This window comes from Camelus bactrianus, chromosome 5, assembly GCF_048773025.1.
Source record: "Camelus bactrianus isolate YW-2024 breed Bactrian camel chromosome 5, ASM4877302v1, whole genome shotgun sequence".
NCBI classification, from domain to species: Eukaryota; Metazoa; Chordata; class Mammalia; order Artiodactyla; family Camelidae; genus Camelus; species Camelus bactrianus.
Window position 1 is genome coordinate 58,435,941 of NC_133543.1, and position 26,485 is coordinate 58,462,425.

At 43.3% G+C, this 26,485-nt stretch overlaps 1 protein-coding gene and 1 long non-coding RNA gene across 6 annotated transcripts in view; one reads left to right on the forward strand and one right to left on the reverse strand.

Moving 5' to 3' along the window:
• The window catches only part of LOC141577720 (uncharacterized), a 120,798-nt gene that overhangs the window by 26,207 nt on the left and 68,106 nt on the right, over positions 1–26,485 (forward strand). For all 3 annotated transcript variants that reach the window (XR_012507062.1, XR_012507061.1, XR_012507060.1), the window contains exons 2-3: positions 7,575–7,707; positions 21,350–21,499. This is a non-coding gene — a long non-coding RNA (uncharacterized LOC141577720). The remainder of the gene's footprint in view (positions 1–7,574; positions 7,708–21,349; positions 21,500–26,485) is intronic.
• The window catches only part of TTN (titin), a 269,061-nt gene that overhangs the window by 23,588 nt on the left and 218,988 nt on the right, over positions 1–26,485 (reverse strand). For all 3 annotated transcript variants that reach the window (XM_074363962.1, XM_074363965.1, XM_074363963.1), the window contains 13 exons: positions 9,361–26,466; positions 8,467–8,763; positions 7,777–8,364; positions 7,385–7,687; positions 6,972–7,268; positions 5,310–5,597; positions 4,898–5,197; positions 4,324–4,626; positions 3,929–4,234; positions 2,048–3,814; positions 1,422–1,715; positions 441–728; positions 24–323 (listed from right to left, as the gene is read on the reverse strand). In XM_074363962.1, the coding sequence (XP_074220063.1) occupies positions 24–323; positions 441–728; positions 1,422–1,715; positions 2,048–3,814; positions 3,929–4,234; positions 4,324–4,626; positions 4,898–5,197; positions 5,310–5,597; positions 6,972–7,268; positions 7,385–7,687; positions 7,777–8,364; positions 8,467–8,763; positions 9,361–26,466 (22,437 nt within the window). The remainder of the gene's footprint in view (positions 1–23; positions 324–440; positions 729–1,421; positions 1,716–2,047; positions 3,815–3,928; positions 4,235–4,323; positions 4,627–4,897; positions 5,198–5,309; positions 5,598–6,971; positions 7,269–7,384; positions 7,688–7,776; positions 8,365–8,466; positions 8,764–9,360; positions 26,467–26,485) is intronic.

The window sequence follows — 26,485 nt, forward strand, 5'->3', positions numbered from 1 at the left end:
ACTTAGTAAAAATGGACACTCACTGTACTGTATTTGAGCAACCACTGGGTCAGAATCCAGTGGCCTGCCAACACCAAATTTATTAACTGCAGAAACACGGAATTGGTATTCATTGCCAGTTATTAGTTTACTGGCAGTATAGCTGTGGCCTTCACAATTATCCTCAATTAGTGCCCAAGCAAGTCTGCTGGTTTCCCGTTTTTCAATGATGTAGTGAGTTACAGGAGCACAGCCGTCATTCAGTGGAGCATCCCACCACAGGGTCATCTTCTCTCCAGTAATACTGGTGAATCTTATTGGCCCAACTGGTTCTCCTGGTGTATCTATAAGAAAAAGGTTCCAGAGTTAGTTTCTTTTCCCTTGCTCATTAAAATGTAATCAGGCATGTCTTTAATCCAGGTCCTGTAAATTGTAAGATTAAGAAGCTATTTTAGGAGTACCTTGTACTTTCACTTTAATTTCTGCCTTTGTGGAGCCAGATGCATTTTTGGCTTCCACTGTGTATACACCACGATGGTCCCGAGTAGCATCTCTAACAAAGATGCTGGTGGATCCAAGGACATCTGTTATTTCTATTTTCATCTTCTTTTCAATTTCTTCTCCATCTTTGAACCAAGTTACTCGAGGTACTGGTCGTCCTTGCACCAAAGCTTTAATTCTGAGATTCTCTCCAGACTTAATAGTGACACCATCAAAGTACTCAGGGCCAAACTCTACTATTGGTGGAACTATAAAAGAAATAGAAATAATATGCATTAGTTTGGCTTAATAAAGACATAAATAACCATGTTTTTCATTGGTACCATATCCTAAAGCCTGGAAAGGTAATGCTTATACTGTGTCACTAAGGGCTATTTTGAAAGTAGGACTAATAATTGAGAATTTAGATTGTGGGGTTAAACATTTGCATATTATTGGGTTATCTCCTTTGCTGATGTCTGTCATGTTATTAATCTTGCATTGCCATTTGTAAATTGAGAAACAAAACATTTACAGATCATTTACTTCCTAATACTGCTCGTTTCTGTAGGAGGCCATCAGCTGCACTCAAGCAAGGCGATGGTTGTGCTGTTGGATCTGTGTTGTATTTTAGTAACTTCAGAAGAGATGGACAGTTCTTTTTGAGAGCTTTTCCCTTGATTTTCAGTGTCTGAAATTACAAAGCTAAAAACTCATTCCCACCTGCATGCTGTTTATTTGGAAAGGGAATGAAATAACAGACATGGTAAAAAGAACTGATACTAATTACATGTTTTTCCTCTTCATCTGAAAGGTAGAACATCTAATTCATCCGCCTAACAGCCTTTGGTAATCTGTATGAAATGTTGTTTCTGTTCCCATTTTACAGACTAGGGGCTAAAATATTTTTTAAAAAACATACATGATCTTAGTGACACTGGAAATCAGTTGTAAACGCTTACCATTTTCATCTCTTGTCATAATAACGCCAGAAGACTGTGAGGGCGGGCTTATAGTTCCAACAGCATTTCTTGCAATTATCCTGAACTCGTATCGATCCCCAGGACTAAGTCCTGTAACCGTGTACTGACATTCGCTGACATCGGTAAAGTTGCATCGAGTCCAGCGATCGCTCCCTTGCCGTTTCTCAATGCTGTAGGCCACAATCTTACTGCCTCCATCACGCAACGGTGGGTTCCACTTAAGTGTGATGGTTTCCCGGGTGACATCAATGTAGTCAGGAGTGCCAGGTGGGTCTAAATAAATTATATGGAAGTTAAAAGTGTCATTATTTCTGTAATCAACTCTTAATCCTCAATGGAAGAAAAATAAAGTGGATAAATCGCCTGAATTCATTTTAGCCACTAATTGCAATTTTTTTTGTTGTATCGGAGTCTTAAAAAAAAAGAACTCTCAATTACCTTATTAGGCTAATTTAAAATCATCTCCCTTGTTTTACTTGACCAGCTCTCTAGTGATAAGAAGATATGTGAAAAGGTGGTAACGTAAAAGAAAAGCTGTGTTCGATTTGTCACTAGTACATTCAGTTGCTGAATTAAATAGATTTGAATAATTCTCAGTCACTTACCTACTGGGGAAACAGCCAAGGTAAATTTGCTTGGGTCACTAGGTGAGCTTAGGCCGGCAGAATTTTCAGCGTATACACGGAACTGGTAATCCAGGCCTTCCATTAGTCCAGTAGCTCTATATTCTCTTCCAGATATTGGTGATGTATTAAGTCTTTGCCAGAGGATGCTATTTCTTTCTTTCTTCTCAACATGGTATCCAGTAACTTCTGAGCCGCCATCATAAACTGGAGCATCCCAAGTTAGTGACATGCCATCAGAAGTTACATTGTATGTAACTGGCTTTCCTGGGGGGCCAGGAATCCTGAACTGATGTCTTGCCACAATAAGGTTTGACACAAGTGGCTCGCTGACTCCGTATCTGTTTTCTGCCCTAACTCTGAACTGGTATTCAGCATCTTTGACCAGATTAGGAACTTTGAAAGTTGTCCGGGCCACGCTCGAACACACCATCTTCCAATTAGTTTGTGAAGCTTCTCGCTTCTCAATGCTGTAACAAGTAATTTCTCCTCCTCCATCATCTTCAGGCACATCCCATGACATGATGACACTGTCAGCCTTGACTTCATCGAATCGAATGGGTCCTTTGGGCTTTGATGGTGGGCCAAGTGTGATGATTGTAATGGGAAATGAGTTTCTACAAACTGCGTTATCAAGGATAATGGTGTATTTCCCTCCATTCTCCTTCTTAGCATTCTTAATACTCAAAGTAAGTTTGTTTTCAGTTTTACTTAAACGAACACGTTCACTCTCTTTCAGTGGCAAACCATCTTTTAACCAACTGATAGATGGTTTGGGTTTTCCTTTATAAGGTAATTCGAGGTGCACATTATGCCCAATTCTCACACTGACTTGTGCTCCAGGGATTTCTGACAGGTCAACTTCAGGTGTAATCACAAGTTCTTTCACTGTAATTGGCCCAATAGTGACACTATCACTCAGTCCTTTCTCATTTTTGGCAGATACTCTGAATTCCAGGACTGACTGTTCCTTGAGTTGGCTAACCTCTATTTCACATGTCTTAGTTATGCCAGCATGTGACCACACTTGTTCGCCTTTGCCTTTCCTTTCCACTATGTAGTCTGTGATGACACTACCACCATCAAAGTCAGGCTTGGTCCAGGTCAGCGTAACAGATGTCTTTGTTGAATCTTTCACTGAGAGGTCGCGTATAGGAGCTGGTACTTCAGCAGCCTTCACTGGCTCTGTAGTGTCACAGGGTTCCCCGATTCCAATTTCATTTACTGCAAGAACTCTGAAGAAGAATGGAGTTTTCTCTGACAAATCTGTCACCTTAAAGGATGTGCTGGAACATTTGTGTGACACTGAAGACCATGTTCTCTTGGTGGCATCTCTCTTCTCAATGATGTAATTGATGATGGGAGATCCTCCGTCAATGAGAGGAGGCTCCCAAAGCAAAGTGACTGTGCCTCGAGAAACATGTTTAACCTGTAGTTTCTGGCAAGCAGCTGGTGTGTCAAGCACTTTAACATTCACAGTTGAAGACTTTGGTTGACCAACTCCATTTTCTATTGTGAGGATATATTTGCCTGTATCATTGCGAGTGACTTGGGGAATAATGAGTAGTGAAGATGAATCAGTGTTTTGAATGCTGTATCTGGCGTCACTGCCAAGATTCTTCTCATCTTTTCTCCATGTGACAGTAGGAGGAGGTCTGCCTTTGAAGGGAATAAACACGTGCACATCTTCACCAGCTTTAGCTATAATGGAGGTCCTGAGAGCCACATCCAGGTCGATCTCTGGTTCCTCTGTAGACATAAAATGGACATGGATAATGAATTTTAATGCATGAAAATGAGTGATTTCCTGGAAGTACTCTATTAAAAAAAAATAAAAACACAGTCACACCAGTTGGTACGTACCAAGTATATCTTTAGCTTGTGCGGGTTCAGTCATTTCTATAGGTTCTCCTTGTCCAGCACAGTTTACCGCGGATACCTGGAAGTAGTAATTGACTCCGGGCTTCAGGTTAGATACCACATATTCTGTAGTTCTGACCTCTCCCTTGGCAGAGACAACAGTCCATTCCTCTTCCTCTCCTTGTCTCATCGCAACGACATATCCGGTAACAGCACTGCCCCCATCATAGACAGGTTTACTCCAGCCAAGAGTGATGGATGATTTAGTTGAATCTGCAATTCTTATCTTAGCTGGTGGGCCTGGAGGATCTGGAACAGCCATTCACAATACAGTAGTTACGTGATCATGTACAATTTGGCGACAAGAAAGAAGACACAGGTGAAGACACCACACTTACCAATAGGATCGGCAGCTTTGTAGAAGTCAGATGGTTCAGAAAATGGACCATGTCCAGCAGCATTTAGAGCACAAACACGGTATTGATAGTCACTGTTTTCTGTGAGTCCTGTCACTTTCTGTCTGGTGTCACGGATAGTCTCCTTTAGGACTTTAAACCATCCCAGACTCTTCTTGTCTCGTTTCTCAAGGATATAGCCACTTATTTCACTACCGCCATCTGCAACTGGCCTGCTCCAGACAACTGTCATTGAATTCTTGGTAATCTTTGTCACCTCTGGCACGCTTGGAGGCCCAGGTGTAACTGTTTAGAAAGGAAGAGGAAAATGAATTTAAAGGATGAACATTACTGATAAATTCTATATTTTAATCTTCAAATCCTAGCTAAGAATACTAGATTCATTTATTATACTTTCCACCTTGTGAAAAAAATGATAATGAGAAGAGATATGGGGCACAAGAAAATAAAAATCAATCAAGCTCTGAAAACATCTTCATAAGCTAGCGAATAGCTGATATGTATTGTTACATTTACAAATGTTTGATTTTCTTTTTCTGATGCAACCATGGCTCACCGAATGCATTCTTTGCTACCACTGGATGAGATTCCAGTGGATCACCAATTCCATATTTGTTCACAGCTCGAACCCGGAAGACATATTCATTTCCTTTGATAATTTTGGTGGTTGTAATGATGCACTCTTCCAAATGTTCGGACACCATAGACCACACCACGCGGCTTGTTTCACGCTTCTCCACGATGTAGTGAGTGATTCTGGCACCACCGTCATCCGCTGGAGGCTGCCAGAGAAGAGTTATCTTTTCGGCGGTGACGGTCTTAAACTCAATCGGTCCACCTGGAGGTCCTGGTTTGTCTGTCAGTGAGAGAACAAAACGTTGTATTAGTCAATTTTAGAAGTCTTCTAATTTAAAGTGATTAAGTTTTAGGCAAACAAAATATGATGTTGGCCTGTACTCAGCACCTACCAAGGATCTGCACTCTGATGGTGGCTGAGGCTGAACCCATGGCATTCCTTAGTTTTAATTCATAGCTTCCACTATTAAGGCGATTTGTCTCTTTGATGAGTATAGATGCAAGGTCAGTGGTATTTTCAACACACACCAGTGCACTGGTTTGTAACTCTTTATCATCTTTATACCACTCAATTGTAGGCTCAGGTTTGCCAGAAATGCCAGCTCTGAGCCTCACAGATGTACCTGCTCTGTATTTGACAACTTCTGTATATTCTAGAGGCAAATCAATCACAGGTCCACCTGCAAGAAAAACAGATGAGAAATATTTAAAAGATTATAAGGATTAAAAAAATAATGGCAACAACTTCAAAGTAATCTCACTGGCCTTTATGAATTAACATATACACAAACAGTAGTTCTGATCCTGTACATTTACATTTAAGCTTTTATAAGCCGCTCTTCTCTCCCAGATAGGGAAGAAAAATGGCGAGCAAGCTTTGTACCCCAGTGACACTGCAGTAGTTGCACAGGGACTTCAACGCCTTTGAAAGGTACTTTAAAGTCTCTGAGGTGTTTTATTCCAATGATAAAATGGGATACAGCAGTGAGAACATCATTGGAGAAGCTGCATTCTACATTTTCTCTCATTCTAGGTTCTCCCTCCTCTTCCTCTAAGCACCTCCTATTCTTCTTAGTTTCCCTTCCCAGTTCACTGGTATCTAAGTGGGGGCAGTTCATGTTGGTCCGTCGAGTTATGAATTTCCTACTCACAGAACTCTGTACTTCACTGGACTGATTTTCTGTCAGGCTGCTTGGAACTTTTGAGAAACAGAATGAAATGTGACTTGTTTTGCAGTCTCCCAAGTACTGATGCACAGTTCACAAAGCCTGGTTCATACAGAGAAGCCCTGGGATTCCCAGCGTGAGGACGGGAGTGGATGCTTTAGCTCAGACACCGTAGAGACTCCTCCTTGAAAATGGGGGACTTTTAGAAAAAGTGTTGTAGGGTGAATTCTTGTGAAGTTTTAATTTTTAAGACTCTGTTAAGTTCAGTGTGCCACTTATTTTCCAGAATGGTCAACTATGTGTGTTTTGGGCTGACAGCGATGTAGAGAGAATTCTGCAGTCTGTCTCTGGGAGTCCTCACTCTGTCATCAGTGAGCTGCCTGATGTTGGGGAAAGGATATAAGTACTCTAAACCTCAGTTTCTTTTCTGTAAAACTGGTTAACGTTAAGGCTGTTAGAAGTAGGGGAGAGAATTCATGGAAAGTACCCAGTAAATGTTAGCTACTGCTAATATTATCATCATTAATCCCTCTGTTTAGTCTTTCACTTATTTAAGAGGAATATTCTCTGGGCATTCAACCATGATTTTATTATTGACTGCGAAAATTTAAAATAAAAATGTGAAAGCAGCAACTCATACAATCAAAGAATCATAAAAGGTTGAAGCTTGAAAGCCTTTAGCTATCCTGTAGTCTAAATCTCACGTTTTACAGTGAAGTCAGGAGGCCTAAAGAGGGGTTAAGGAATTTTCCTAAGACTCCCAGCTAGTTCATAATTTCTTATGATCTAACTAAGGTGCATAGTGAAAGTTATCCTATAGATTAGGACCCATAAGACAAAATACTAAGTTAAATTGCTGTTGAGATTCAAAGTGCTAAACATGCTTACCGTAAGAATCGACGCAAGTAATGGGACCTACAACCTCAGATGGATTGCTGATGGATCCAACGGCATTTCTAGCAAAGACACGGAATTCATACTGGGAGTTCTGAGTCAAGCCAGAGACGGTGAAGTGAGTCTCGGTGACATTGGTAAAGCTGGCCTTGGCCCATCTGCCATCTGGAAGATCTCGTCTCTCAATGATGTAGCCTGTAATCTTGCTTCCTCCATCAAAAGCTGGTTGTTGCCATGAAAGGTTGACAGAGTTCTTTGAAATATCAGTGATACGGACATTTCTTGGGGGTTCTGTGGTAATAACAGAAAGCAGATTAGTGGCATTTATGTCATTATTTTGCTCTGCAGAAATAAGGTTTGCATTTTTTTAAGCAATCAGAACTGTCCTCCTTGTGAAAAATACATACCACAGGCATCAATGGCTAGGACTGGTTCGGAAGGATGGCTGGGTTTTCCAATACCAGCAGCATTTTCTGCATACACCCTGAATTCATAGATAAGTCCGGCACTGATCGTTGTGACTTTGAAGTGAGTTGTGCGGATGACCATTTTGTTGACTTTTTGCCATAAGATACTGTTTCTGTCTTTCATTTCCAGGTGATATCCTGTAACTGCACTGCCTCCACTGGACACTGGTTCATGCCAGCTCACAGTGATGCTTTCTCGAGTAACATGAGTGACCCATGGTGTAGATGGCGGTCCAGGTGTTGCTATAAAAGAGAGAAGTCCCGTAAGTTAACATAGACATTTAAAACATTTAAAGGGAAACCTGGGATGTCTGAAAAGTTTGACAACTTACTGTATGGTAGTTTGACAGTCACACAAGCTGAATCTATGTGATCGCTGATGCCAAAGCGGTTTTCTGCCTTGATGCGGAATTGGTATTCTTCTCCTGTGGTCAGTTTCATGACTTTGATCATGGTTCTTGCAACTGTTGCAGACACTTCAGTCCATGCTGCGGTACTTGTCTCTCTCTTGAGTACAATGTAATTGGTAACCTGACTTCCGCCATCATACTTAGGAGGCTCCCATTTGAGAGTCACACTTTGTTCAGTTATATCACTAATCACAACAGGGCCAGTTGGGGGACCAGGCCTGTCCAGTACGACGATGTTAATGAAAGCTTTGGTTGTTCCACTGGAGTTGGCGGCCGTGATCTCATATCTTCCAGCATCAGCAGCAATGCTTTCTTTGAGATTGATGGTCAGGTTCTCAGCAGTAATTTCAGTATTAAATCTCATGGTTGCTTTCAGGGGTACACCATCTCTTGATAAGGTCACTTTGGGCAGTGGTTTTCCAGAAATTGGAATGTCAACTTTAAGGTTTGAACCAGCTCTAACATAGACGGTGTGGCTTGGGAAATTCTTCATGTCTATTTCAGGTGGTTCTGAAAAATAAGAGTATGGCAGATGAAGGTGAAAAAGAGTTTTTAAAAATTAAATCAATGCAAATAATTTCAAATTTTGCTTCTTTATAAAATTAGACATACCTAGCTTCTCCTTAACGAGAACAGGAAGCAGCAGCTCTCTTGGGTCACTCAGACCAGCTTGATTTTCAGCAAACACTCGGAAAAAGTACTCAGCATTCTCCCTCAGACCAGAAATAACATGATGGGTTGACTTTACCACGGCACATCTAACCCAGTTTTTCTGTCCTTTTTCTAGTGCTTCAATGATATAATGTACAACTCTGCTTCCACCATCATGTTCTGGCTTCAACCAGGTCAGGGAAACACTGTCTTTGGATACACTTGTTACTCCAAGTTTTTCAGGTGGGCTTGGTTTTTCTAAGAAAGTAAAATATCAGAAGAAAGGGAAGATTATGAAACATTTTTCCCCCACATGTGTTCTTCCTGCATTGTCAAAAGAAAAATTTTAAATGAAGGCCATATAGTTACTTTGATTTGAGTCTTTCTTACTTTTTGTATGACTAGTTTGGCTTCTGAACCAAGCCACACTTGCCCAGGCTTTGCCATTCCATATCATAGCATTCAAATCAAGTTGTCAAATGACCAGATTAAATGATAAAATTTATCCCATATTTATCATGGGTATAAAAATGAGGAATGAGATGAACAATTTTGTAAGAAATATCACAGTTTCTGCACACTCACACTATATTGTGCAGTCAAATTCAAATTCAGTTATGCTTAAACATATATATAAAATATTCAACATGTATTATCCAATTCCAGCTATGTCAATTTCTACTTTTTTTAATCAATTAAAAACTCTGTCGGTAAGATTTCATTTTGTGGTATATAGTGTGAATTACTTGAGGTGTGAACCAAAAGCACTAAAAATTAAATAATAATTAGAATGATTCACACTATTCTAGGAAATCTAATATGGAAATCTAGGTTTTCTTTGTTCTTAAAACATACCTGTTATTTTTACTCCTTCCTTTGTTTCGGCTGGTACACCAACACCAAACTCATTTTCTCCAGAGACTCTGAAGTAATAAATCGCCCCTTCTTGTAAGTTGGTAATCTTGTAGGAGAGGCGGTTACAGTTGTTGGTCACAGAGACCCATGCTTTCTTACTGGCCTCACGTTTTTCTATGTGGTAATTCTTCACTGGTGCTCCACCATCGTTTTCAGGAACATCCCAGGATAACACTGCAGACTCTTTGGTGATATCATGCACAGTAATATTGGCTGGAGAACCGGGAGAATCTAAAACTTTGACAACTAAGGTCAGTGAAGCAGCATTCAAAATATTCTGAATCGTTAATGTGTATTTTCCAGAATCATTTCTGTTGGCATTTTCAATAGTCAGTGATGTACGAGAGTCTGTGGAGTCAATGTAAGCTCTAGTGCGGAGGTCAGTGTCTGGTTTACTCCAGGAGACGTTGGGGACTGGTCTTCCTCGGAAAGGTACCGTCATGGTGAACGAGGCACCGGCCTTGACAATCAAGGTCTTCTTCATTTCACTATCAAGGTCAAATACAGGTTCTTCTTCTCTTTCCTTTGCTATCTGGGGATCGGAGCTGTCACTGGGATCACTAGCACCCACCTTATTGATAGATCTTACTCTGAAAACGTATTCGCCTCCTGTTGTTAGTCCACTTATTGTAAATTCCGTGCCTCTTAAGTTCTGAATGGCAGTTTTCCAGTCAGTTTCATCAGACTTTTTGTATTCTACAGCGTATCCGGTTACTGGGGACCCACCATCAAATAAGGGCTTAACCCAGCTAATCGTTATATTTGTCTTGCCTGAGTCCACGATTGTGGGTTTGGATGGAGGAGATGGTAAGAACACTGGATCTTCTGCCCGAACTAAGGGAGAGGTTTCACTTGGAAGGCTCAGGCCAGCAGCATTTTCTGCATATACCCGATACTCATATTCACATCCTTCCCGAAGTCCGGTGGATTTCACTCTCAGATCATAAACTGGTTTTTTGTTTACACGCACCCATCGCAGGCTGTTTTTCTCTCGCCTTTCAATTATGTATCCAGAGATTTCACTGCCTCCATCACTCTCAGGTCTCGACCAGCAAAGTGTCATGAACTCTTTGGTCACAGATGTAATTTCCAAAGACGTGGGAGGACTTGGAACTGTAAATGGATCTAGTGCCTTTACAGCCACACTCTCTAGTGGCTCACCTACACCATATTTATTAACGCCTGTTACTCTAAAGATGTATTCGTTGCCTTTGAGTAACTTGGTTACTTTACAGGATGTTGTCCTTAACTCTCCTTCACATATTGTCCAAGCAAGGCGGCTTGTCTCACGTTTTTCTACAATGTAATAGTCGATTGCTGCACCGCCATCTTCTTGAGGTGGTCCCCAGGAAAGAGAGCACTTCTCAGCAGTGAGGCCAGTTATTTCAAGTGGTCCTGCTGGTGGACCAGGCTTATCGAGAACCTTGCAATTAACTGCCATAGACCGAGTTCCCGCGACATTCTTCAGTGTTAGCACATACTGCCCAGAGTCTCGTCGGACACAGTCTTTCACTGTTAGCAAGGTATCATAGTCTGTAGAGATTATTTCTGTTCTTGCTCTCTCTTCAATTTCTACACCATCCTTGGCCCAGGAAATTATTGGCAGAGGTCGCCCTGCAATGTCCGCATTTATCTTAAGGACCTCTCCAGCTTTGACAACAATGACAGCTCGGAACTTGACATCCATCATAATTCTTGGAGCCTCAACATCGTCTTTGACTGTAATAGGTCCAGTGGATTCAGATGGCTCACTGATTGAGTCAGCAGCATTCTTTGCAAACACCCGGAATTCGTAACGCTGATCTTCAGTAAGTTCGGTTACTTCAAAGTATGTTTCTTGGACATTAGTATAATTGCACTTCAGCCACCGACCATCTGGTAGTTCTCGGCGTTCAATAATGTATCCCGTGATCTTAGCTCCACCATCATAATGTGGTTTAGACCATTTAAGTGACACTGATTTTCTTGTGATATTTGTGACTTCAGGTTGTCCAGGAGGGTCACAAGGGTCTCTTGCAGGGACTGGTTCACAGGATTTACTGCACTTACCAATTCCAGCAATATTCTCAGCATATACACGATACTCATACATCAGTCCTTCATCAAGGCCAGAGACTTTCATTTGAGTATCAGCGATGAGCATTTTGTTTGCTTTTGACCAAAGAATGCTGCTTCTTTCTTTATATTCCAGGTGATAGCCAATTACTTGACTTCCTCCATCATGAACTGGCACTTGCCAGGTTACTATCATGGTGGATTTTGTGGCATGCACAACTTTAGGAGTACCAGGAGGACCTGGGGGGCTGAATGGATACTCTGCGACAACGGCTGAAGATTCACTGTAGGAGCTCTTTCCGTAGCGGTTTTCCGCACAAACACGGAACAGATACTCACTTCCTGTTATCAGACGAATAATTTTAATGGATGTTCTTGCAACTGCTTGTGAAACTACGTGCCATGCTGTAGAAGTGGTTTCTCTCTTTTCAACGATGTAATTGCTAATTTGGCAGCCACCATCATATTCTGGAGGATTCCAAGAAATGGTTATATTGTCGCAGCTAACCTCATCAATATGTATAGGTCCAGGAGGTCCTGGTTTGTCAAGAACAATTACAGTAATAGGAACAGTTAGGGATCCAGCACTGTTTGAAACACATAATTCGTAAGTTCCAACATCTTCCCTTGAAGCTTCCTTAATAGTTAGTGATGTTACAGTCTTGGAAGAAGAAACATTGACTCTAGTTGTCTCTTTAAGAGCCTGACCATCTTTTTTCCAAATTACAGTAGCTTGAGGTCTTCCTTTAAATGGAACATCAATCTTAAGTTGGTCTCTAGCCTTTACATTGAAAGTATTGAAAGGAAGCTCAACTGAAGGCTTTATCTCAATATCCCTTGCAATTACCGGCACTCCCAGTTGTCTTGGGTCACTTTTTCCTTTTTCATTAATGGCAGATACCCTGAAGGTATACTCCTCTCCAGCACTTAGGCCAGATATAGTTGCCTCTAGAGTCTTAACTTGTGTGCAGATGCTCCATTTTTCACTCCCTTTAGTCTGCATTTCAACCACGTAACCAGTAATTTTGCTGCCACCATCACTTTCTGGTTTCTCCCACTTAATCGTGGCTGTGTTACGGGTCACGTCCACAAGAGTTACTCTTCCAGGTGGGAGGGGTGGTTCAGAAGCTTTAACCGGTTCAGTTGTTTCAGCTGGCAAACCAATCCCATATTCATTGCAAGCCAAGACTCGGAAGTAGTAAGAACATCCTTCTAGCAGATTTTCAATTTTGAAAGTATTCTTGGTGCAATTATTTGTAACGGTAGCATATGCTTTTCTTGTCGTTTCTCGTTTTTCGACGATGTAGTTTGTGATCTTAGCTCCACCGTCAATAAGTGGTGGTTCCCAAGCCAACACCACTGAGTCTTTCTTCACTTCTCTTACAGTCAGATTCACAGGGGCGCTGGGTGAGTCGAGAACTCTGACGTTAACAAAAGCGGTTTTAGAGCCACTGTTATTTTCCAGTGTCAGATTATACCGACCACTGTCAAATCTGGTGACATTATCAATTACCAACATTGTATATGAGCTGGTCACCTCAATCTGGGCCCTCTCAGTGAGAATGCCTTCGGCCTTTTCCCATTTCACTTCAGGTTCCGGTCGACCCTTGATAGTGACAAATAAGCGTAACGTTGTACTGGCTCGCAGAACAACCACTTTCCTGAGATCAGCGTCGAGTTCTATTTCTGGTGGCTCTTGCCTCTCTTTAGCAACAACTGAGCCAGGTATGGTTGCAGGCTCTCCTACACCTTCAGAATTGATGGCACAAATACGGAAGTTATATTCAGTATTTTCTTTAAGCTTGGTCACCGTGAACTGCTTTCCTTGTAATCCTGTTGGTGGAGTGCAGGTTGTCCATTCGTCAGCAGTGGCTTCTTTGACTTCCACAACATAGCCCTTTACAGGTGCACCACCGTCATAAATTGGCTTACTCCACGCCAGGGAGACAGAAGAGCGCGAAGTGTCTGTCACTTTGGGATTACTTGGGGGTCCTGGTGGATACAAAGCATCACACGCACGATAGAAAACAGACGGCTCGCTGGGTTCACCCACACCAGCTGCATTTTCAGCAGCAACTCTAAATTCATAGGAGTGCCCTTCAGTAAGGCCAGTTACCCTGAATCGAAGATCTGTTAGTGTTTTCTTGTTGCACTTGGTCCATCTAACACCTTCCTTATCACGCTTTTCAAGAATGTAGCCCTCAATCTCAGCACCTCCATCATCTACAGGGCGTGCCCATGTCACGACCATAGAATCTTTGGTGATTGCAGAGGCTTCAGGTGGTGAAGGAGGACCTGGTGGTTTATAAGGATTACGGGCTATAACAGGCTCAGATTCCAGAGGCTCTCCGATTCCGTATTTATTCACAGCCATGACACGGAAGATGTACTCGTTACCAGGAAGAAGTTTAGTGACTTTGTAGTTAAGGGCCTGTACCTCAGTTGAAACTTGGGTCCAGGAGAGTCTGCTTGTCTCTCTCTTTTCAATGATGTAATGTGAAATACTAGCACCGCCATCTTGTAGAGGTGGGTTCCACGCCAGGTAACATTTTTCAGCAGTAACCCCAGAAACTTTCAGAGGCCCTTCAGGAGGCCCCGGCCTGTCAAGTACCTTTACAGTGATTGGTATAGACTTTATGCCACCAACATTGCTGAGTTTCAGAATATATTGTCCTCCATCACTACGTATACAGTCTTTGACGACAAGAGTTGTTTTCTGAATAGTAGACTTAATTTCCATCCTGGCGGCAGTTTCTTCAAGCTCTTTTCCATCTTTTGACCAAACAACATCAGGTATAGGTTTGCCCCGAATGTCAGCTTCAAGGACAAAAGTCTCTCCTGCACGAACCACGATGAGATCTTTGTATTTTGGATCCAGCGAGGCATTTGGTGCATCGATTTCGTCTCGTGCGGTAATGGCACCAGTGCTTTCAGATGGTTCACTAAAGTTGCCAGCTGCATTTCTTGCAATTACTCTAAATTCATATCTTTGGTCTTCTACAAGGCCACTCACTGTAAATTCAGTTTCTAATACATTGGTAAAGCTGGCTTTCATCCAACGGCCATCAGGCAGATCTTTCTTTTCTACAATATAACCTGTTATTTTGCTGCCACCATCATAGGCAGGTTTCTTCCATTTCAGTGTGACATTGTTTCTTGTAATAACAATGGCTTCAGGGCGACCTGGTGGGTCACATGGGTCACGAGCAACAAAGCATTCCGACACTTTGCTCGGCTTGCCAATGCCAACAATGTTTTCGGCAGAAACTTTGAACTCGTACTCCAGGCCTTCGTCAATCGCAGTTGTTTTGAATTTGGTGTCTTGAATGGGAGTCTTATTTAATTTGACCCACAGAATGCTGTTCTTTTCTTTCTGTTCAAGATGGTAGCCAATAACTTTGCTGCCTCCATCGTTAACTGGCTCATGCCACTGCACTAGCATTTGATCTTTTGAGACTGATGTCACAAAAGGAGTGCCGGGTGGCCCAGGTTCTTTAAATGGATATTGTACAGTAACTGGTTTAGAATCCAAGGGGGCACTTTTTCCATACCTGTTTTCTGCAAAAATTCTAAACTGGTACTCACTGCCCGTTTTCAGCTTGGTTATTTTAATTGTTGTTCTTGCAACTGTTGCTGATACCATATGCCAAGTGGTGGTAGTTGTATCTCGCTTCTCTACAATGTAGTTGCTTATCTGGCAGCCACCAGTATAGGCTGGAGGTTCCCAAGATATGACCACAAAATCTGCACTAACTTCATCAAACCGAACTGGTCCAACTGGAGGTCCAGGCTTTTCCAAAACGATAATGCTCAGATTTTCTGTTGCTGTACCTGCACTGTTTGTTGCTGTTACGGTGTATTTTCCAAAGTCATCTTTGTTGCTTTCTTTAATGTGCAAAATAGTTGACGTAGCTGTTTCCTCAACATTTACTCTTGTCGTCTGTTTAAGAGGCTCACCATCTTTGACCCATGAAATACTAGGTCTTGGTCGGCCAATGACAGGAATTTCGATTTTAAGATCTTCTCTAGCTTGGACAGTATAGGTGTTAAATGGTAACTTAAAAGTAGGTGGTATAGTCAAGTCCTTGGCTATGACGGGAACACCAAGCACCCTTGGATCGCTTTGTCCTTTCTCGTTGTAAGCCTTGACACGGAACTGATATTCTTGTCCAGAACTCAAACCAGTAACAACTGCATTACAGACTTTGGATTCAGCCACAACACTCCACTTTTCGGTTCCTCTGGGCTGCATTTCAACGACATACCCCAGGATTCTGCTACCACCATCATGTTCAGGTTTCTCCCACATCAGCGATGCACTGGTCTGGGACACATCAGTGAGCGTAACCTTTCCTGGTGGGGATGGAGGTTCAGCAGCTTTCACAGCATCAACAGTTTCCACTGGGACACCAACTCCAAATTCATTTTCAGCCATGACTCTAAAGTAATAGATGGCTCCTTCTGTAAGATTCTCAACTTTAAAGCTTGTTTTGCTGCATTTATTACTCACATTAGCATATGCTTTTCTGGTTGACTCACGTTTGTCAATAACATAGTTCTTGACCTTTGCGCCCCCATCGATGATGGGTGGTTCCCATACCAGAAGGACGGAGTCTTTTTTCACGTCTTTGACTGCCAAATTCTGTGGTGGCCCTGGGGTATCGAGAACTTTCACAGTGACAAAAGCAGATTTTGATCCACTGCTGTTTTCTAGCTTGAGAATATATTTTCCAGCATCATTTCTATCACAGTTATCTATTGACAGCTGGGTATAGTTTGCTCCTTTTTCAGTTTGGACCTTATCTGTGAATTCACCTTCCTCTCGAGACCAAGTGATCTCAGGTGTTGGGCGACCTTTGAATGGAATGTGAATTCTGACAGATCCACCAGCTCTTACGACGATTCCTTTCCTTAATTCAGAGTCAAGGTCAAGTTCGGGTGCTTCAAGTTTATCTTCTGGTTTCACAGTGCCAGGAACTGAGGTAGCCTCACCTAAACCAACTTTATTGAGGGCACAGACGCGTATTTTATATTCTTGGTGTTCAGTGAGTTTGGAAATTTCAAATCGACTGGCTCTCAGGCCAGTCTGTGGAGTAACTATTTGCCATTCTTCTTCATCTGCTTTGCAGATTTCTACTACATAGCCCAGGATCTCACTGCCACCATCATAGATGGGTTTACCCCAGGCAAGTGTAATTGAATTTTTAGTGGTGTCTACAACGTGTGCATTGATGGGGGGGCCAGGTTTGAACACAGGATCACAAGCTTTATAATAAACTGTAGCTGGACTTGGTTCTCCAACTCCAGCAGCATTTTCTGCAGAGACTCTGAATTCATACTCATGATCTTCTGTTAGTCCTGTTACTCTTAGACGCAAATCTGTAATGCGGCGTTTATTACATTTTATCCACCTAATGCCGCTTCTGTCTCTTTTCTCTACAATGTAACCAATAATCTCACTTCCACCATCGCTATCTGGACGGTTCCAACAGACAGTCATGGAGTCCTTGGCAATGTTCGTGACTTCTAAGCTTTTTGGTGGCCCAGGAAGCACAAAAGGATTTTTCATTAGTACTGGTGCAGATTCCAAAGGCTCTCCAACACCATATTTGTTGACAGCCATTATACGGAAAATATATTCATTCCCTTCTAAGAGTTTGGTAATTTTCAGAGAATTGGTTACAACCTCTGAAGCAACAACAGTCCAGGCAAGCCGACTTGTTTCTCTCTTTTCAACAACATAGTGAGAAATGTCACTGCCACCATCTTGAAGTGGTGGAGACCATGTTAAAGTGCATTTTTCAGCAGTGACTCCAGTAACCTGGACTGGCCCTTCTGGAGGTCCTGGTCTATCTAATACTTTTACATTTACTGGGAATGACTTAGAACCTGCAACATTGGAAGCTCGTAAGATATACTGTCCACTGTCAATTCTAATGGCATCCTTTATAATAAGTAAAGCCTTGAAATCTGTGTTCTTTATTTCACATCTAGCAGATTCTTCAATTTCCTTATCTCCTCTTAACCACTCAATGGTAGGGAGGGGCTTTCCATGGACATCAGCTTCAAGCCTGAATGTTTCTCCAGCATTTACCACAATTGTGTCTCTGAATTTTGGATCCATTGAAATTCTTGGGAGTTCAACCTCATCCCTGGCAGTTATTGGTCCAGTACTGTCAGAGGGTTTACTTATTGTACCAGCTGCATTCTTTGCAAGGACTCTGAATTCATATCTTTGATCTTCAGTAAGACCTGACACAGTAAATTGGGTTTCAATGACATTTGTGAAGCTGGCTTTCATCCAGCGACCCTCAGGCAAATCACGTTTCTCTACAATATAACCTGTAATCACACTTCCACCATCATATGCAGGTTTGGTCCATTGTAAAGTGATTTCATTTCTTTTAACTATTATTGCTTCTGGGGTTCCTGGTGGGTCACAGGGATCTCTGGCTACATAGCATTCTGAATTCTTGCTTGCTTTGCCTACACCAACGATATTTTCAGCATAAACTCTGAATTCATATTCAATGCCTTCTTCAAGATTGGCTGCTTTAAACTGGGTGTCATGAATAATAGTTTTGTTGACTTTTGTCCACAAGATACTGTTTCTTTCCTTTTTCTCAAGGTGGTAACCTATGACGGGGCTTCCACCGTTATTGACTGGTTCATGCCACTGTACAACCATGGAGTCTTTGGAAATGGCTGTGACAAATGGTGTGCCTGGAGGGCCTGGTTCTTTGTAGGGATATTGAGCTACAGTCGGCTCAGATTCTAAGGCAAAGCTTTGTCCGTATCTGTTTTCAGCGAATATTCTGAATTGGTATTCAGTACCAGTTTTCAGTTTGGTTACTTTGAGTGTAGTTCTGGCAACAGTAGCGGAAACAACTTCCCATACTGTGGTAGTTGTGTCTCTCTTCTGAACTATGTAGTTGGTGATCTGACAGCCCCCTGTATATAATGGAGGTTCCCAAGACAATGTTATACTTTCAGCACTGACTTCATCAAATTTAACAGGTCCTTTTGGAGGATCAGGTTTATCTAGAGTTATAATTTCAATGGATGCTGTCTTCTGACCCACAACATTAGCAACGGTGATTCCATAATGTCCACCATCATCCTTATGAGTTTCTTTAATACTGAGTACAGTGAGGTCAAGTGAATCAGTCACATTGATTCTTGTAGTCTGCTTCAGTGGAAGACCATCTTTAGTCCAGGTAATAGTTGGCTTAGGACGCCCAGAAATTGGCACTTCTATTTTCAAATCCTGGCCAACCTGTATACTATAACTGTTGAATGCAGGTCTTACATCTGGCTCAATGACCAGATCTTTGGCAACAATTGGAACTGCAAGAGACCGTGGGTCACTTCTCCCCTTTTCATTTACAGCAACAACTCTAAAAAGATACTCTTCTCCCTGAGTTAGGTTGGTAATTACTGCTTCAAGGGACTTGACTCGAGCACATTCTGACCACTTCTCACTGCGTTTAGCTTGCATTTCCACAATATACTGAAGGATTTTACTGCCACCATCATGTTCAGGCTTTGTCCAGCTCAAGGAGACACTGTTTCTGGTGACATCATCCACAGTTATTTTTCCTGGAGGTTGTGGGACTTCTGCAACCTTAACTGGCTCATCAGTGTGGGCAGGAAGGCCAATACCATACTCATTCTCAGCTGTGACTCTAAAGTAGTAACTGCATCCTTCCTGGAGTTGATCAATCTTCCACGAATTCTTATGGCAATTTGTTACAACTGCAGCATATGATTTTCTTGTGGCTTCACGTTTCTCAACAATGTAATTTTTAATTTTGGATCCCCCATCCAGCAGAGGAGGTTCCCATGTAATTGATACTGAGTCTTTCGTGATTTCTGTGACTTTCAGATTAACAGGTGGACTTGGCGTGTCCAGGACTCTCACAGTAACAAAGGCAGACTTTGTTCCACTGCTGTTTTCCAACGTGAGAGTATATTTTCCAGTATCATATCGGTTGACGTTGTCAAGAACAAGAGAGGTGAAGCTGCTAGTGATGTCAATTATAGCTGCGTCTCGGATTTCCCCATCCATCTTTCCCCATTTAACTTCCGGTGTAGGACGGCCTTTAATAGGAACAAATAACCTTAAGGAGCCACCTGCCCTTATATTAATAATTTTCCTTAGTTCTAGGTCAAGATCAATGTCTGGTGCTTCCAATTTTTCTTCAACTGTAACGGGTCCAGGGACATCAGCATGTTCTCCAACTCCAGCTTTGTTAACAGCACAAATACGGAAGTTGTATTCATGCTTTTCCAACAGCTTCTCTACTTCTATATTTGTTTTGCTGATTCCAGTTGGTGGAGTGCACGTGGTCCATTCACCAACACTCACGTCACATTTTTCCACAATGTATCCTTGGATTTCACAGCCTCCGTCATATATTGGTTTGCCCCAGGAAAGGAAGACAGACGATCTGGTAATATCAGTGACTCTGGGATTGTTTGGAGGTCCTGGTTTATAAATAGGATCACAGGCCTTTTGGTGAGCAGAAGGTGGGCTTGGTTCACTAAGGCCAGCAGCATTCTCGGCTGAGACTCTGAACTCGTAATTGTGATTTTCTAAGAGTCCAGTTACTCTCAAGCGCAATTCCCCAATCAGACGTCTGTGGCATCTCGTCCATCGGATGCCCTCTTTATCCCGTTTTTCAAGAACATACCCAAGAATTTCACTGCCGCCGTCGGACGCTGGCCTTTCCCACACAACAATCATTGAGTCCTTGGTCACTGCTGTGATTTCTGGAGCCTTTGGTGCATCTGGCACCACAAATGGGTTCTTGGCAATTACTGGCTCAGATTCAAGAGGCTCGCCCACGCCGTGTTTGTTTACGGCCATCACACGGAAAACATATTCATTGCCTTCAAGAAGCTTGGTAACCTTGCTGCTGAGAGTCTGCACGTTGGCATCAACCACAGTCCAAACCAGGCGGCTGGTTTCTCTCCTTTCCACGATATAATTTATGATATCACTCCCACCATCCTGGAGCGGGGGTTTCCAGGCTAGTGTACATTTTTCTGCTGTAACTCCTGATATAACAATAGGTCCTTCAGGTGGCCCTGGTCTGTCAAGAACTTTGACACTGACAGTGACTGATTTCTCGCCTGCAACGTTTTTGGCCTTCAGGATGTAGTTTCCACTGTCGACACGTACTGCATCCTTTACACTGAGACTGGTGGCAAAATCAGTGCTCTTTATTTCCAGTCGAGCTGTATTTGAAAGCTCCTGGTCACCTTTTATCCACTCAGTGGTGGGTATTGGTTTACCATAAATATCTGCATCAATCTTGAATAACTCACCAGCGTGAACCACAACTGTGTCTTTGTATTTTGGATCCATACGTATTCGTGGTGGTTCTGTCTCGTCTCTTGCTGTTATTGCTCCTGTGCTTTCTGAAGGCTCACTGAACACGCCTGCAGCATTTCGAGCTATAACCCGAAACTCGTATCTGTGATCTTCCACTAAGCCAGTGACTTCAAATTGAGTGTCAATAACGTTCGTAAAACTGGCTTTCATCCAGCGGCCCTCGGGCAATTCTTTCTTCTCAACAATATAACCGGTGATCTTGCTTCCGCCATCGTAAGTGGGTTTCTTCCACTGAAGAGTCACGGAATTCCTTGTGACGATGATCGCCTCTGGCCTGCCTGGCGGATCACATGGATCACGGGCTGCGTAGCATTCTGACACTTTACTTGGCTTGCCGATACCCACAATGTTCTCTGCGGAGACTCTAAATTCATACTCAATGCCTTCGTCGAGGCCAGTTGTTTTAAACTTGGTTTGAGGAATAGGTGTTTTATTCAGCTTAACCCAGAGGATGCTGTTTCTTTCCTTGCGTTCTAGGTGATAGCCAATGACTTTGCTGCCTCCGTCACTGACTGGCTCGTTCCACTGCACTTCCATGCTGTCCTTGGAGGAGAGCGTTACGAACGGTGTGCCAGGAGGACCAGGAACCTTGAAGGGATACTGGGCTACAACAGACTCTGAATTGAGGTAGGTGCTCTTTCCATATCTGTTTTCAGCAGCAATCCTAAACTGATACTCACATCCAGTCTTTAATCTGCAAGCTTTTATTGTTGTCCTTGCAACAGTAGCTGACACAATCTGCCAGGTGGTTGAGGACGTGTCCCGTTTCTCTACAATGTAATTATTGATAGAGCTTCCGCCGTCATACTTTGGTGGGTCCCAGGAGAGAGTAATACTATCAGCTGTCACTTCATCTATTTTAACAGGTCCTGTTGGAGGCCCTGGTTTGTCAAGAACGATAACATTAAGGGTTTCAGTAGCTTCACCAGCTGAGTTAGTCAGTTTAACTACGTAATGTCCAACATCTTCTCGGCAGGCTTCCTTTATCGTCAGCAGTGAGTTATTTTCTGTGCTCTCTGCGTTCACTCTCGTTGTCTGCTTCAGTGGTACATCATCTTTATGCCAGGTCACAGCTGGTGTAGGGCGTCCGATGAAGGGAACGTCAACTTTGAGGTCTTCACCTGCCAGAACAGTGAAAGTATTGAACAGGAGTTTGAAGGCTGGTGGAATAACGAGGTCCTTGGCGATTACTGTCACACTCAGTTGTCTCGGGTCACTGATGCCCTTCTCATTCTGAGCCGAAACCCGGAAAGAGTACTCTTCACCCTGAATTAATCCAGTAATAGTGGCTTCGGTGACTTTGACTGTGGCACACGTGACCCATTTGTCACTGCCTTTGCTCTGCATCTCTACGATGTAGCCTAGAATTCGGCTGCCTCCGTCATGCTCAGGTTTCTCCCAAGAGAGTGACACGCTGTTTCTTGTGACGTCCACCAGAGTTATTTTTCCTGGAGGAAGAGGGCGTTCTGATACTTTCACAGATTCCGCGGTTTCGGCTGGCAGCCCGATGCCATATTCATTTTCAGCGAGCACCCTGAAGTAGTAGCTACAGCCTTCCTGAAGCTGATCTATCTTCCAGGAAGTCTTGTGACAGTTTGTTGCAACAGTTGAATACGCTTTCCTTGTTGATTCCCGCTTTTCAACAATATAGTTCTTTATTTTTGAACCTCCGTCGAGAAGAGGAGGCTCCCACGTCAGGGTGACAGATGTCTTAGTAACCTCCTTTACCTTCAGATCCTGTGGAGGGCCTGGCGTGTCCAGTACTCTCACGTTAACAAATGCAGACTTGCTGCCTGAGCTGTTTTCTACAGTTAGTATGTATTTGCCACTGTCGAATCTGTTTACGTTTCCGACAATAAGTAGGGTGTAAGAGCTTGTGGATTCAATGCTAGCTTTATCCAAAGATTCTCCATGTTCCCGGGTCCACTTCACCTCCGGTGCAGGCCTGCCTTTGATTGGAACAAAAAGTCTCAGGGTACAACAAGCTCTGATAGTCACAACTTTGCGCAGGTCGGCATCCAGTTCAATCTCTGGAGGCAGCATCCTGTCCTCAGCCTTGGGAGTTCCAGGCACAAGGGCAGGTTCCCCGATGCCTTCAGAATTCATGGCATAGATGCGGATTTTATATTCTTGATTCTCGACGAGGTTAGTGATGGTGTAAGAAGTTGCCTTGAGCCCGGCTGGTGGAGTGACAATCTTCCATTCGTCTTCTTCTGGCAGGGCGATCTCAACCATATACCCAGTGATTTCGGAACCACCATCATAGATGGGTTTGTTCCAAGCAATTGAAATGGAGGATCTGCTTGTGTCTAGAACACGGGGATTCCCTGGGGGACCAGGTTTAAACACAGCGTCACAAGCTTTATAGAACGGACTGGTAGCACTCGGTGCGCTAACTCCAGCAGCGTTCTCAGCCATAATCCTGAACTCATATTCATGTCCTTCTGTCAGTCCAGACACTTTATATCTTAAATCGGTAAGGGTTTTCTTGTTGCATTTCACCCAGCGTTGGCCAGCCTTGTCACGCCGCTCCACGATGTAATTGATGATTTCACTTCCGCCGTCAGAGTCAGGATGTCCCCAGCAGACAACCATGGATTCTTTGGTAATAGCTGTAACTTCAGGATTTTTGGGTGGATCAGGAGGTCCATAAGGATCTACTGCAAGCACAGGCTCTGATTCCAGTGGCTCTCCAACTCCATATTTATTTACAGCCATGACACGGAATATGTATTCATTGCCTTTCAAAAGTTTAGTGACCTTTAGTTTTGTCACTTGGACTTCTGAGGCTACATTGGTCCAGGCCAGCCTGCTGGTTTCACGTTTCTGAACTACATAATGATCAATTTTGGCACCCCCGTCATCCAGTGGTGGCAACCATGACAATACACATTTTTCTGATGTCACTTCAGATACAGCTAAAGGTCCTTCAGGTGGGCCTGGTCTGTCAAGAACTTTGACGTTGAAGATGTGTTTAGCAAAACCACCAGGATTAGTTGCTGTCAGGGTATAGGCACCACCATCCCTTCTTAATGAGTCCTTGTTTACCAGATTAGTAGAGAAATCGGCTGTTTTAATTTCTAATTTTGCAGTATTTTCAAGCTCCTTTCCGTCTTTGGTCCATTCCATTGTTGGAGGTGGGCGGCCTGAAACATCAGCTTCCAGTTTGAAGGCTTCACCTGCTTTTACTGTAATCGTGTCCTTAAATTTGACATCCACCATTATCCGTGGTGCTTCAAGGTCATCCCTGCATGTGATAGCATCTGATGGCTCAGACGGTGGGCTGATAGCCCCAGCAGCATTTTTGGCAATCACACGGAATTCATATCTAGCATCTTCTGTTAGGCCGCTGACTGTAAATTCATTCTCCAAAATGTTGCTGAAGTTGGCCTTCAGCCACCGTCCATTAGGAAGGTCTCTCTTTTCAACTATATAGCTGGTAATTTTAAAGCCTCCAGTATATTCAGGCTTGGCCCATTTGAGTGTCACTGTGTGTCTTGTAATATTGAGAGGAACTGGTTTCCCAGGTGGGTCAATGGGATCCAGAGCTAACGCAGGCTCTGACGGCTTGCTCGGCTTGCTCTTGCCTGCCATGTTTTCTGCAATCACTCGGAATTCATAAGCAATACCATCCGTAAGTCCACTTGATTTGAAGATGTTGCCTGGTACCAACGCTTTGCTCACTGTCTGCCAGAGGATGCCATTTCGTTCTTTTCTTTCAATGTGATATCCTAAAATGGGGCTTCCACCATCGGAAAGAGGCTCGTGCCAGCTAATTGTTATTGCCTCCTTGGAGACTGCAGTTACCTGAGGGGTACCAGGAGGCCCAGGAACCTTAAACGGATAGTTGGCAACTACTGATGCTGATGTGATGCCTGGCCCAACTCCATATCTGTTCTGAGCTTTTACCCGAAACTGATATTCCATTCCGGTAGTAAGGCGAGTGGCTTTATAGGTGGTGCGTATGACAGTAGTTGCCAGCTCAGCCCACGTGGTGCTGTCAGTCTGTCGCATTTCTACTACGTAGTTGCTTATTGGTACACCGCCATCGTTCTCAGGTGGGTCCCAAGAGAAGGTGACAAAATCAGATGAAACTTCATCAAATTTGATTGGTCCAGTAGGTGGCCCTGGGATATCATGGACTTGAATGGTGATGATGTCACCCACCTCTCCCACAATGTTCCTTGCTGTTAATGGGTAGGGCCCACTATCACTTCTTACACACTCGTTGATATTTAAGATGGTTGAAGTTGCTGTATTTTCAAAATTAACTCTCTGGGTCTGTTTAAGAATCTGGTCTCCTTTTTTCCATGTAACTGTGGGCTTTGGTTGACCAAGCACTGGAATTTCAACTTTGATGTTGTCACCAGCTTTAGCAATGACTAATTTCTGATAAATGCCGCGGAGATCCAATGCTGGAAGCATCGTCTGCTCCTTGACGATGACAGGCCTGCTCTCTCTGGGGGCACTTCTCCCTGCACTGTTCACCGCCATCACTTGGAAGGTGTATTCCTCCCCTTCAGTGAGATTCTTCACCACACATTCCAGTCCCTTCACTGTTGTGATGTGGGTCCACTGGTCAGAGCCTTTTCTTTGGGCTTCAATCACGTAGCCAGTGATCCTACTGCCACCATCGTGTTTTGGTTTAGGCCATGCCAGGCTGACTGTGCTCTTGGTTATGTCCATAATGTTAAGACTGTCTGGTGGTGATGGTGCTTCGGAGGCTTTTACAGGCTCTGTGGTTTCTGCTGGCTCACCGATTCCATATTCGTTTTCTGCCATGACTCTGAAAAAGTATTCACATCCTTCAGACAAGCCAGTAACTTTATATGTGCACTTGTGGCACTTGGTGGTGACCGTGGAGTAAGATTTCCGTGTTGCTTCTCGTTTCTCCACAATATAGTTTGTTATACGTGAGCCCCCGTCTATCAGAGGGAGGTCCCAGTGCAGGGTGACACTCTCCTTTGTGATGTCAGTAGGCCTCAGGTTAAGGACGGGTCCTGGTGTATCCAAGACTCGGACGTTAACGAAGCCACTTTTCTTCCCGGCAGGGTTTTCGATGGTCATCACAAATTTACCGGTGTCATACCTGTTACATTCTGGGATAATCAAGAGAGTAAATGATTCTGTATTTTCGATGTTAGCTCGGTTTTTAAGGTTGATATCATCTTTGGTCCATGTCACTTCTGGAGCAGGACGACCTTTGATTGGCACGAATATTCTAATACTGAGTCCTGCTCTCACGACAAGTGTTCTTCGAAGCTCAGCATCTAGTTCAAAATCAGGAGCCATTTCCCGTTCTACAATTTCAACATCTGGAATCACTGCTGGCTCCCCAACACCTGCATCGTTGATGGCACTGATTCTAAAATTGTATTTTTCTTTAGTCTGAAGATCGGGGACAACAAATTCAGTGATTCTGAGGGCAGTTCCTGTTGTGTCCTTTATCCAGGCATCATCCCCTACTTTTTGATGCTCTACAACATAGCCAGTGATTTCAAGTCCACCGTCATAGTGAGGCTTGCCCCAAGCCAACGAAGCAGATTTCTTGGTAGTATCGGTGACACGTGCATTTGAAGGTGGTCCTGGGGGGTCTGAGAAAGACACAAAGAC